Here is a 14,136-nt window from a genome sequence, read left to right as displayed (position 1 = left end):
CTGTCATGGGCACAGCTATTAGTTACATTCTTTTATGCGAAAGATAATTAAGACTGGTGTCCTCATTGAAATCGACGTGGTTTTATTGATACTGCTGTTATGGGCCAGGGTTTAGGGAATCCCAAAGTATCATGGAGTTCACCTGACCCACAACTTTTAATAGATTGCGGTATGGGGAGCACACGGCTCACTCCACAGGTGTGGGACAGCAGAAAATGGACCAGTGTTTTTTTTAAAACAAAACAATGTTTATTCTATGAACTCAAGTTAACCTTTTTAAAACAAACAGTGAATATCTTAGCAACCACAAATTCAAAGATAATCCCCAAGAAATACAAGACTGAGTAATCCTTTAAGCTGTCTTTTTAACATCCAAAAGACTTAACAAACCTTCAAACAGGAGCACATTAGGTTAACATTTAACACTGAGATCATTTATAATTCAGAATTCACCAAATGATCCATAGATAGTCTTTGGATGGCAGAGATCAACAGCAGCTCACTGAAAAACACAGACACACCCCAAGCTTTTCTCAAACTGAAACTAAAAAGCAGAAGTAGAGCTCAGCTCCACCCACACTCTGACATCACTCCAGTAACATGAGCAGCTCCATTTCTTAAAGGTACATTTCTTAAACACACATTTATTAAAGGGTACTCTCACATGACACTGCTCACTTATTGTTTGTCTGCTAATTGTATTTGAACCACAGAATTGCTCCAGTGCAGGAGGCTATTGGGCCCATCATGTCTGTACCAGCTTCCCAAACGAGCAATTCACCGAGTGCCATTCTCCCACCTTCTCCCGGTAACCCTGCACATTCTTCCTTTTCAGATAACAGTGGAATTCCCGATTGAAACTGGCTCCACCACCCTCTCAGGCAGAACATTCCAGACCTTTCCTACTCGCTCCTGAGAAAAAGTTTTTCCTCGTGTCGCTTTTGCTTCTTTTGCCAGTAATTTTAAATCCCTGCCCTCTCAGTCTCCACCCTTCCACGAATGGGAGAACTTTATCGGTGTCTACTCTGTTCTCTCAACCTTGTCTTCTCCACACCTGGAGGCAATTTTCTGGATGCGAGGTGCAGTATTTCAGTGAGGATAATGGAGAAGAGGGATAGTAGCAGCACGGTAGCACGGTGGTTAGCACTGTTGCTTCACAGCTCCAGGGTTCAATTCCCGGCTTGGGTCACTGCCTGTGCGGAGTCTGCACGTTCTGTCCGTGTCTGCGTGGCTTTCCTCCGGGTGCCCCGGTTTCCTCCCACAGTCCAAATATGTGTAGGTTTGGTGGAGTGGCCATGATTAATTGCCCTTAGTGGCCAAAAAAAGGTTAGGTGGGGTTACTGGGTTACGGGGATAGGGTGGAGGCGTGGGCTTGGGTGGGGTGCTCTTTCCTGGGGCCGGTGCAGACTCGATGGCTGAATGGCCTCCTTCTGCACTGTAAATACTTTTGTTTTATAAATTTAGAGTACCCAATTATTTATTTTTCCCAATTAAGGGGCAATTTAGCGTGGCCAATACACCTAGCCTGCACATCTTTGGATTGTGGGGGTGAAACCCACGCAGACACGGGGAGAATGTGCAAACTCCACATGGACAGTGACCCAGGGCCAGGATTCGAACCCGGGTCCTCAGTGCCGCAGTCCCAGTGCTAACCACTGCGCCACGTGCAGCCCATGCACTGTAAATTCTATGATAGTAACTAGGTCAAAAGTATATGTATATAACCTTTCTGTTCTAATCAGGGGTTTTCAAAAGATAACGTGTCAGACGCGCAGGTCTCAAAGTTTATTCGGTGAAAGAGTGCAGTTATTGTTTTTGCAATCCAAAGATTAATGCGACACATCAAGCATCACTGAGCCAATTTTATAATTCTTTGTACCTGATGAGGCAGCTCACAGGCCACAAGCAGAGGTCAGAAAGTCAGAGGTCTAGTGGCCACAATATTTCACTCATTGGATGCCCAGCTCAAACCTGTCATAGTCTGGCTTTCCTGGTCTCCATGACAAGGTTCCCCGTTGGCCTCAGGGAAAGCAGTCTTGTTCAAACTGATTCAGTTCTACCTATGCTGGAATTGTTAATGGCTTTCTTTGAGTTGGCTGAAACTCAGCAAACTGAGCAATCTTACAGATAACCACCCTCAAACTCAAAAATACCTAGTCAGCAAAGAAAGAATAGTTTGGCCTTGCAGTTTCCGACGAAATCTTTCAGAGCAATGAAGAGCGCCTGATACAAGGAATCTCCAAAGTGGGGGTATACTTGATCGATGTCTTAGCTACAGGCTCCTGAAGAGCATGGGACAAACCTGCCGTAAGTTTAACACATGAGAAATGTATGCTTCAAGCTGATGAGCTCTCGGGTTCGAGGGGTACCTCGAAGACAAGGTGAAAGCTATTAAGGGAGGGCCTGTGCCTAAGAGTGCGACAGAACTGAAGTCCTTCCCAGAAATGGTCAATTCCGACGGAAAATTCCTGCTGTAATTGTCAACAATTCCGGCCCTTTTGCACCAGCTTCTAAAAAAACATCAGCGATGGACGTCACGGAGAAAGAAACATCTGCCCAAGTCGGACAAGCTTTACAGCCATCAACATTGCTTATGTACGTTCTCCCCGTGTCTGCGTGGGTCTCACCCCAAAAACCCAAAGACATGCAGGGTAGGTGGATTGGCCACGCTAAATTGCTCCTTATTTGGAAAAAGAATTGGGTACTCTAAATTTATTTTTTTTAAATGACGGATGGGTGGAGAGGTCAATCGAGTTTACATCAAGGAGCTTGTCAGGCGCTAAGAAAAAGCACTCTCAAATTAACAAAGAAAGCGGTGAAGAAATTTCACCGGTGCAGCTAAGGACGGCACTTCACCAATACATCCTTTGCACACCTTTTGTCTGTCTCAGCAGCCCACATTAAGCCGTGTGCAGATAGGGACCTATTGCTCTCGAAGGTCAAGAAAATGGTGCTGATAGGGTGGCACTCCGACAAGGCAGAGCGAATGAAGCCGTATTTGTATTGCAGGGCGAGATAATCAGCGAAGTACGGGGTGGTTATTGTGGAAGGCCCTTGTCATTGTACCAGCCTTGGGGCAATAGCCACTGCTCCAAGAATTGCATGATGCCCCTCCTGGCCAGAGCAGGATGAAAGCTTTGGCCAGAAGCCATGCCTGGTGGCCTGGCATTGACAGGGAAATTCAACAAATAATTGGGTGTGTGAGAATTGTCATACCCAGCAAGCATTACCACCACCAATGAATACGCACCCTCGGGAATAGCAGAGTTGTCCATGGCTGCACATAGAGTTTGCAGGGCCTTTTTTGGGGCATATGTTCCTAATATGCCCCAATATGGTTGAGTTGGATGATCAGCCATGATCTTGATATGGCTGATCATATCAAGAGGAGCAGGCCCAAAGGGCCAAAAGGCCTCCTCCTGCTCCTATCGTCTATGTATCTATGTAAGCCTAGTTGACGCTCATTCTAAGTGCCTGGACATTCGTGAGATCCACCACAACTACATTGTCTTTTGAATGTCCCTTTAAGAAAGATTTTGTATGACAACATGGCTTGTAACACGGCTTCAGTGATGTCATTTGTGGGTGGAGCTGGGCTGTGGCCGTCAGGTGAGAGGGGGTTCAGTGTCGGGGTTTCAGTTTCGGTTTGTTGCTTTGGACTGCAGAAGAGAAGCAGTGTTTCCCGGTTTTCATTTTAAAGCTGTTCCAGTGAGCTGGGTGTGGCAAGCTGCCTTGGTAACTTTAAAGATAGAGTTGCTTTCCGGAAGGAGTTTTGAATCTGCTGGTTGGAAGCTGGATCTCAGGGAAAGGACCAGTCCCATTCGAGTGAGATTACAGAGTGCTGGGCCACGCCCTTGTAAGGGGTTTTGGGTTATTGGATTTTGTTATTGAATTGGAACAGCTAAGGGGGATTTATTAAGGGTTATATACATAGATTATTTGAAGCTGTTGTGTTTTCTTCATGTTTGTAATTGATAACACATTCTTGCTGTGTTTTATATATGTTAACTACATTCTTGTAATAATCTTTGTTTTGATAAAAGTGCCTAGGAAGTCTGATGAATCACTCCTGAAGTGAAGGCTGTTGTTGTTATGGGCCAGGGTTTAGAGAACCCCAAAGTGTATCATGGAGTTCACCTGACCCACAACTTTTAATAGATTGTGGTTTGGGGAGCACATGGCCCACTCGACAGGTGTGGTACAGCAGAAATAGAAAAGTATTTTTTTAAAGCAAAACAATGTTTATTCTATGAACTCAAGTTAGCCTTTTTAAAACATACAGTGAACATCTTAGTAACTATTAATTCCAATACCACCCCCCAAAGAATACAACACTAAGTAATCCTTTAAGCTTTCCTTTTAACATCCATATGACTTAAAACACCTTTTACCAGAAGCACATCAGGTTAAAGTCACTACTGTTATTAGATTTAAATCACCAGGATCGATTTACAGTCTTTAGATTACAGAGAGAGATTCATCCACCTTCTGGCTGTGACTGCAGCTATCCAGCTCTGAAAACAAAACTAAAACACACCCTGCAGCCTGCTCAAAAACGAAAGTAAAAAGCTGACAGACAGCCCAGCTCCACCCACTCTCTGACATCACTGCAGTAATAACTACCCATTTCTTAAAGGTACTCCCACTACAGATATTTATATACACACCCATTTATAAACACCCATTTCTTAATGGTACTCTCACATGACACCTCCCCCCCAAGAAAGAAAAACCCCATCAACTTCAAGATGGTTTCATTTTTCACCTTTTCACTATCCTTTAAGAAATGCACACAGTAAATATACTTTTTCGTTTCAAAAAAACAACACGCAAACAGGTATAATAATCTAGTCCATTTTTTTTGTTCTTCTTCCTCCAACTGAAATCCTTCTTGATTGACAGTCTGTTTGAGCAAGAAGGTCTCTGCACGATCCGTCCATTTCTCTACGCCTCGGCATTTCTCTTTAAAGTCAGATACTTTAGTTAAATCTGATCGCAGAGTCCCTTGTAATTCTCCAACACAGGAGCATTGGTGATCACAGCTTTCAGGCCGTCAAATGTCTGTTGAAAGTCCGCTGTCCACTGAAATTTTCAACATTTCTTCAGCAAGTCCATCAGTGGAGCCACCACGCTACAAAAATTTCGCACAAATGTTCGATCAAATCCACTCATGCAAAGAAATCGCATTATTTCCCTTCGTCTTGAGGGTATCGGAAACTCCTCAAGGAAAGTGACTTGGGTTTTTCCAAATACACTTTTGGCTAGGTTTACCACCAAACCCACCTCCTGAAGTCGATCGAATAACTCCATCAGATGTTTTAAATGTTCTTTCCATGTCTGGCTGATAATCACCAGATCGTCGATGTATACCGCAAAATTGGGTAATCCTGAAACAACTTTGTTAGTTAACCGTTGAAATGTGGCTGGGGCGTTTTTCATGCCAAATGGCATAACTTTGAATTGGAGGCAGCACGGTGGCGCAGTGGGTTCGCCCTGCAGCGTCACGGCGCCGAGGTCCCGGGTTCGAATCCTGGCTCTGGGTCACTGTCCGTGTGGAGTTTGCACATTCTCCTCGTGTTTGCGTGGGTTTCACCCCCACAACCCAAAGATGTGCAGGGTAGGTGGATTGGCCGCACTAAATTGCCCCTTAATTGGAAAAAATTAATTGGGTAATCTAAATTAAAAAACAAAACTTTAAATTGGTATATACCATCTGGAGTCACAAAAGCTGAAATCTCCTTCGCCCTTTCGGATAAAGGTACTTGCCAGTAACCTTTAAGTAAATCCAGTTTGGAAATAAAAGCTGATTGTCCCACTTTCTCAATGCAATCCTCCAAACGTGGGATAGGGTAAGAGTCCGTTCTTGTAACTGCATTAACCTTTCTATAGTCCACACACAACTGTTGGGTACCATCTAGTTTAAGTACCATTACTATGGGTGAGCTCCATTGGCTGCAACCCACTTCAATTATGCCATTTTTAAGCATACTCTCAATCTCTTTGTTAACCTGTGCCAATTTTAAACGATTAAGTCTATATGGATGTTGTTTGATTGGAACAGCATTTCCCACATCTACATCATGTATAGCCATTTTAGTACTTCCCATTTTATCTCCACAAACTTGCCTATGTGATATCAATAACTCTTTCAGGTCAGTTTGTTTTTCCTCTGGTAGGTAACTCAACAATTTATCTCAATTTTTAAGAACATCCTCATTTTCCAATTTAATTTGAGGTTATGTCAAATTCACAGTCATCTGGATTTAGTTCGTCACTTTGAGTTAGAATCATTAAAACCTCCTCCTTTTTCTCTCCTTCCCTTACAAAGTACCTTTTAAGCATATTCACATGACACACTTGATGAGTTTCCCTTCTATCTGGTGTTTTTACCAGATAATTCACCTCACTTAATTTCCTTTCAATCTGATAAGGTCCACAAAACCTAGCTTTTAAAGGCTCACCTACCACTGGTAACAATACTAAAACTTTATCTCCACTGGCAAAACTACGAACTTTGGAATTCTTGTCCGAGACCCGTTTCATCACATTTTGTGCAACATTTAAATGTTGTCCAGCCAATTCACCTGCTCTATTTAATCGTTCCCTAAAATTTGAAACGTAATCCAATAATGTAATTTCCGATTTCTCACTCACCAATTTTTCCTTAATTAATTTAAGTGCTCCACTTACCTCATGACCAAAAATTAGTTCAAAAGGACTAAATTTGGTTGACTCATTAGGTGCATCCCTAATTGCAAACAATACAAATGGAATTCCTTTATCCCAATCCTCTGGATAATCGTGACAATAAGCCCTCAACTTGTCATTAATGTCTGATGCCAATTATGGGAGCTTCGGGGAATTTGGCCGGTTTTCGGGATACAAGCTTAATATGGGGAAGAGCAAGTTGTTTGTGGTTCAGGCGAGAGGTCAGGAGAGGAGACTGGGGGAACTGTCGTTCAGAGTGATAGGGGACAGTTTTAGGTACTTGGGTGTTCAGGTGGCGAGGGAATGGGATAGGCGACACAAATTGAACCTGGCCCGGTTGGTGGACCAGATGAAACAGGATTTCCGGAGATGGGATGCGCTCCCGTTGTCTCTGGCGGGTAGGGTGCAGTCGGTAAAAATGACGGTCCTCCCGAGGTTCCTTTTCGTTTTCCCCCCATCTTCATCCCGCGGTCCTTTTTTAAGCGGATCAATAAGATTATCGTGGGCTTTGTGTGTGGGGGGGGGGGGGTAAGCCCCCGTGGGTGAAGCAGGCAATGCTCGAGCGGAGTCGGGGAGATGGTGGGCTAGCGCTGCCGAATTTCAGTAATTACTACTGGGCGGTTAACATAGCCATGGTTAGGAGGTGGCTGGTGGGGGGGGGGAGCTGGCGTGGGTGCGCATGGAGGTGGCTTCGTGTAAAGGCACAAGTTTAGGAGCACTGGTGACGGCGCCCCTGCCGTTCCCGCCGGCACAGTACTCCACCAGTCCAGTGGTGGTGGCGGCCCTGAGAGTCTGGGGGCAGTGGAGGAGACATGTGGGAGCAGTGGGGGCATCGGTGTGGTCCCCAATCTGCGACAACCATCGGTCTGCCCCAGGGGAGGATGGACGGGGGGTTCCGAATTTGGTGGAGAGCGGGGATTGAGAGGATGGGGGATTTGTTCTTGGAAGGTAGCTTCCCGAGTATGAGGGCGCTGGAGGAGAAGTTTGCATTGGCTGGGGGAAATGAATTCCGATATTTACAGGTACGGGACTTTTTGTGGAAGCAGGATGGATAGGGGAGGGGAGCGTCTCGGACATATATAAAGAGCTTATGGGATCGGAGGAGATGCAGACCGAGGAGCTGAAGCGAAAGTGGGAGGAGGAGCTGGGGGAGAGATAAAGGAAGGCCTCTGGGCGGACACGTTAGGAAGGGTCAATGCTACCGCAACATGTGCCAGGCTCAGCCTGATCCAATTTGAGGTTGTTCACCGGGCTGACATGACAGTGGCCCAGATGAGCAGGTTCTTTGGGGTGGAGGACAGGTGTGCGAAGTGTGTGGGGGCGGGGGGCGCCAGCGAACCATGTCCACATGTTCCGGGTGTGTCCAACGCTGAGGGGATTTTGGCAGGGGTTTGCTGACACCATGTCCATGGTATTAAATATGAGGGTGGCAATGAGTCCGGAGGTGGCGATGTTTGGGGTTTGGCAGGACCTGGAAATCCAGGAGGAGAGAGAGGAAGACGTTCTGGCCTTTGCTTCCCTGGTAGCCCAGAGGCATATATTCCTGGCATGGAGGGACTCAAAGCCCCCAAAATCGGAGACCTGGCGTTCAGACACGGCTGGCTTCCTCTGCCCGTAGAAAATTAAGTTCGCCATGAGAGGGTCTCTGCTGGGGTTCGCCCGGAGGTGGCAACCATTCATCGACTTCCTCGCAGAGAACTAATCGTCAGCAGAAGGGGAGGGGGTTAGGTTAGGGGGTAAGTAATGGCAAGACCTGCGGGAGAGGGTGGTGGAATTTGCACTATGTATATATTTTTCTTGTTATGTATATTGTTGATTTTGTTGCTGTTAAAATGCCAAAGAAATACCTCAATAAAACGTTTATTAAAAAAAGAATTAATGTCTGATGCCACCTTTCTAACGCTCCCTGCGATTCTGGATGGTACGCAGTTGATATAAATTGTTTTATTCCTAAGCTATGCATAACTTCCTTGAATAACCTTGAGGTAAAATTTGATCCTTGATCCGATTGTATTTCTGTGGGTAGTCCATATCTAGTAAAGGATTTAAGTAACTCCTCCACAATCTTTTTAGCTGTAATATTACGTACTGAAATGGCCTCTGGAAACCTAGTAGACACATCCATTATCGTCAAAAGATATTGATTCCCACTTTTTGTTTTAGGAAGCGGTCCTACGCAATCAATTAGGACCCTTGTACAAGGTTCCTCAAATGCTGGAATGGGTATTAAGAGCGCTGGTTTTATCACTGCTTGAGGTTTCCCTATCACTTGACATGTGTGACATGATTGACAAAATTTAACTACATCTTTATGTAGTGCAGGCCAATAAAAATGTTTTTGTATTTTAGCTTGAGATTTCCTTATTCCCAAATGACCTCCCACTGGTACCTCATGTGCAACTCGCAACACCTCCATTCTATACCCTACCGGCAATACTACTTGATGAACTTCTGCCCACTTTTCATCCGCCTGCATATGTACAGGTCTCCATTTTCTCATCAAGACATCACCTTTACGGTAATAACACTCTGATATACACTCAGATTCCTCTTCCGTATACGCTTTCTGATACATCCGTTTTATTTCTATATCTTTTTGTTGTAACTCCGTCAATTGTCCTGAACTAAAAATATCCGCCTCATCCTCCACCTGTTCTTGTTCTTTTTTAACCATCTGATCAAAAATCGTTTCTGATAATTGCACTTCAACTTCATCTTCACCATTTGATTTCTTCTCTTGTCTTAACCTGTGACTTTGCGACCTTGTTACCACACAACCCAGAAAAATCCCAGGATATTCATCCTCCAACACTTCAGTTGTCTGATTTTCCACTGGCTTATCCACCACAGCAGGCATCACTCCCACCTGCGATCCAGATACATCATTACCCAAGATAAATTGTATTCCTGGACAAGATAGTTTCTCTATTACTCCTACGACCACTTCACCACTCTTCACTGGACTTTCCAACCTTACCTTACATAATTGAACACTACACTTCTCACCCTGAATCCCACATATTACCATCTTTTCTGGCAACATTCTTCCCAAGCTACATAACTCCTCATCTCTTACCATTAAAGATTGACTAGCTCCCGTATCTCTTAAAATTGTGACTTCTTTACCTGCTCCTCCTGATACACATGAGTAAACTTTACCCATACAAGTAAATTCTTCAAAGAGATTTGGCACCTTATCAATCACCTCTTGATCAGGCTGTACAATCTTTTGCACCTCCTTCGCTTCACTTGGGCTTTCCTTTACCTTTTTAACAAACCCCACTGTCTTATCCTGTTTTACCACATCAGCCTTCCCAGTGCTGTTCTTCAATCACCAACACTGTGACTTTACATGGCCTAGTTTATTACAGTGAAAACATTTGAAATTTTTCATTTCTTTTCCACCCTCCTGGATTTCTTTTTTAATCTGAGGTACACTTTCCTTAGTATCTCCCATCAGATCACCTTTGCCTTTACTACTTGAGTATTTCTCATGTCCCCAGCTTCTGTCCCTCACAGGCAGAAACTGATGTCGGAAACCAAGCTTTGATTTATGAACTAATTCATAATCATCTGCCATTTCTGCTGCTAATCTCACAGTGTTACCCCTCTGCTCTTCCACATGCGTTCTCACTACATCAGGAATTGAATTTTTTAACTCCTCCAAAAGTATAATTTCTCTGAGAGCTTCATACATTTGGTCTATTTTCAAAGCCCTTATCCACCTATCAAAGTTACTCTGTTTGATCCTTTCAAACTCCATGTATGTTTGACCAAATTCTTTCCTTAAATTTCTAAACCTTTGTCTGTAAGTTTCAGGCACTAGTTCATATGCACCCAAGATGGATTTTTTCACCTCCTCATACGTCCCAGATACCTCCTCCGATAGTGATGCAAACACTTCACTAGCCCTACCTACCAGCTTTGTTTGAATCAGTAATACCCACATTTCCTGTGGCCATTTCATTTGTTTAGCTACCTTCTCTAATGAAATGAAAAAGGTTTCCACCTCCTTCTCGTCAAACCTTGGCAATGCTTGGACATTTTAAATAGTTCCCCACCAAGCCTTTGACTTTGACGCTCTTTCTCACTATCCTCATCACTAACTGGCTGGTTTAGCACAGTAGGCTAAATAGCTGGCTTGTAATCCAGAACAAGGCAGCAGCACGGGTTCAATTCCCGTACTGGCCTCCCCGAACAGGCGGTGGAATGTGGCGACTAGGGGTTTTTCACAGTAACTTCATTGAAACCTACTTGTGACAATAAGTGATTCTTATAACTATGCGGAGTCTGTACATTCCTGTGCGGAGTCTGCACATTCTCCGTGTGTGTGCGTGGGTTTCCTCCGGGTGCTCCGGTTTCCTCCCACAGTCCAAAGATGTGCGGGTTAGGTGGATTGGCCATGCTAAATTGCCCTTAGTGTCCAAAATTGCCCTTAGTGTTGGGTGGGGTTACTGGGTTATAGGGATAGAGTGGAGGTGTGGACCTTGGGTAGGGTGCTCTTTCCAAGAGCCGGTGCAGACTTGATGGGCCGAATGGCCTCCTTCTGCACTGTAAATTCTATGAACTCTATGAACTATCATCCAACTGTACGTTTCCCTTTACGTCTGCCAATTTTAACTGACTGTTATGTTTCATTGCCATTTTCTGAAGTTCAAACTCTCTTTTTCCTTTTCCTCTCTATCTCTTTCTTTGTTTCTTTCTTCTCTCTCCTTTTCTTTTTCCCTGATCTGTATCTCCCTTTCTCTTTCTTTTTCTCTCATTGCATATTCAAGCTGCTTTAATTCTTTTTCATGTTCAAGTTGCTCAATCTGCAACTGGACCTTTGCCATTGCTAATGAGTCAGACTGTATCTCAGGCAACTTTAAATCACCTTTTCGAATTTTGTCAGGTAATGTTAACTGCAATGTTTTTGTCAAATCTAACAGTCTGCTTTTTGTCTCTGTCCGCAAGGTACTGTGTGTATCCGTCTCCACCCCCAAAAACTTCAGAGCCTCTGAAAGAGCCATTGTCCACAACACACTCCCCACTTAAACTGAAATACCACACCTGAAAAGCAGCCACAATATGCTCACTCCTCACTGTCTTTAAGTTCACTAAGCCAATCCAAAAGATAGGCTTTTATCCCAGACGAGCCCCCAATTTGTTATGGGCCAGGGTTTAGAGAACCCCAAAGTGTATCATGGAGTTCACCTGACTCACAACTTTGAATAGATTGTGGTATGGGGAGCACACAGCCCACTCTATAGGTGTAGTACAGCAGAAATGGAAAAGTATTTTTTAAAGCAAAACAATGTTTATTCTATGAACTCAAGTTAACCTTTTTAAAACATACAGTGAACATCTTAGCAACCATTAATTCACATACAACCCCCAAAGAATACAACACTGAGTAATCCTTTAAGCTTTCCTTTTGACATCCATACGACTTAAAACACCTTTTACCAGAAGCACATCAGGTTAAAGTCACTACTGTTATTAGATTTAAATCACCAGGATCGATTTACAGTCTTTAGATTACAGAGAGAGATTCATCCACCTTCTGGCTGTGACTGCAGCTATCCAGCTCTGAAAACAAAACTAAAACACACCCTGCAGCCTGCTCAAAAACGAAAGTAAAAAGCTGACAGACAGCCCAGCTCCACCCACTCTCTGACATCACTGCAGTGATAAACACCCATTTCTTAAAGGTACTCTCACTACAGATATTTATATACACACCATTTATAAACACCCATTTCTTGAAGGTACTCTCACATGACATTGTGCTCTTCCTAGTCAAATTCAACACAAAAGTTATAGGTCAGGTGAACTTCATAATACACTTTGGAGTTTCTAAGCCCTGACCCATAATAACATCTACTATTGACAAACTGAGGCACACCTTTGTGATCCATGGTCTTCCTGAAGTGTCGGCATCAGACAGCAGCATGCCCGGGTGGCATTTTGCCTGTGCTGGGGTGCCCTGCCCCTATTAGGTGCAGTGTGGGGGGCTCAATGACTCCCCTTATTGGTGATTTGGGGTCTTGAGGAGTCCAGGGGTCAAGTTGGGGGAGTCTCGAGATCAGAGTGCCATTTAAAAATGGCTCCTCAGTGCAGGAAATGAGACTAAGTGCAGCCTCAACGGGACGTTACCTGCTGAGGTCCTGAAGTACAACAGAGTCCCGTTAGATAGCAGGGTCTTTCTCGACGCTGCAAGGGTCTGTCCTGATATCCACATCAGCATATCATGGTGCAATCACACACACGCTGATGGACAGGCAGTTGGACCAACCAACACACACATAACATCGCAGCCAATCAGCAGTGAGAGCACACGCACTATAAAACAGGGAACACCACAGTTCCCGCTCATTCCACCAGGAGATAGCTCAGAGCACAAAGCTCACAGCTGTGATAGGGCTGGGTCCACAGGTTAGCTGGTGAAGCACGAACCTAAGCCAGCAGTTAGTAGTTGTCATTGTTTAAGACAATAAAACAGAGTTGTACCATCCATAGCCGTGTTGGATCATTTGTGCATCGGAACACCCAACACGACAGGGTCGGGAAACACCCGACTAAACAAGCTCAACGCGGGACTCTGATTAATTTCGTTTAGATTGCGTCCCTTGGTTCTCAGATTCAGATTCAATCCAGGTGCCTTACCTTATTTAGAGGTTGAACTGTGAACAAATTAGAGGATTTCTTGTGTGTCTATTGTGTTACTATCATTAAATTAATACAACTAAAGCTAGCTTGCAAACACTCCAATAATCCTCTGCAGGAAGAGATTTTGCTGTAATGCAACATTGCGTGCTCTTTTACAGATCCAGCTGAATCTATTTGCTTGTTGTTTAACGTCTGTTCACCAAGCTTCTAATAAAGTAGCAACATTTCACTTCATGTCATTGCCTGAATTCTTCTATCAAGCTGCTATTGAGTCACCTTTTGAATAGCTTCAAAAAAATCCTTCTATATCATAAATATGGCATTAACTCTATTCCTTTTTTACCAGCCAGCCACCTCTTCACAAAAGGCTCAAACAGAACCTGCTTTTAATAATTCCTTGTTATCTGTCCTTGAACAGGAGTTCAGGAGAGTTAAGAGCTTAACAGCCCTGCCCACACTGACCTTTGCTTGTAGTCTAGTCGGCGGTTTCTGTGTCCAGAGGTCATCCTGCAATCAATTCCAATTTGTTCAGTGCACTGACTGACCACGTTTGGCAGTTTTTTATATGCACTGGGCTCCCACTGTTGCTTTCGGACTTGATTTCAACTTGTGTTAATTGGGACATTTGATTTTCACAATGTCTACCAATTTTAACGGTACCTGGAACATAATCAGCAATGACAACTTTGATCCTTACATGCAAGCACTGGGTGAGTAGGACAATGTTTCTGTAGCCATGTCCTGGATGTAGGACTCTGGTGCAACTTTCCAGGCTGTTTG

The 14,136-nt window shown here is 44.1% G+C and overlaps 1 protein-coding gene across 1 annotated transcript in view; it reads left to right on the top strand.

Annotated features, from left to right (window-relative positions):
- nmnat1 (nicotinamide nucleotide adenylyltransferase 1) overlaps positions 1-14,136 on the top strand; it is a 68,275-nt gene that overhangs the window by 44,998 nt on the left and 9,141 nt on the right. Inside the window, exons 7-8 of the mRNA XM_072477724.1 lie at positions 11,511-11,599; positions 13,986-14,066. Of these exons, the coding sequence (XP_072333825.1) occupies positions 11,511-11,599; positions 13,986-14,066 (170 nt within the window). The remainder of the gene's footprint in view (positions 1-11,510; positions 11,600-13,985; positions 14,067-14,136) is intronic.

The sequence above is a fragment of the Scyliorhinus torazame genome, chromosome 16 (assembly GCF_047496885.1).
Source record: "Scyliorhinus torazame isolate Kashiwa2021f chromosome 16, sScyTor2.1, whole genome shotgun sequence".
NCBI lineage: Eukaryota > Metazoa > Chordata > Chondrichthyes > Carcharhiniformes > Scyliorhinidae > Scyliorhinus > Scyliorhinus torazame.
This window is presented reverse-complemented; position numbering and strand designations above follow the sequence as displayed.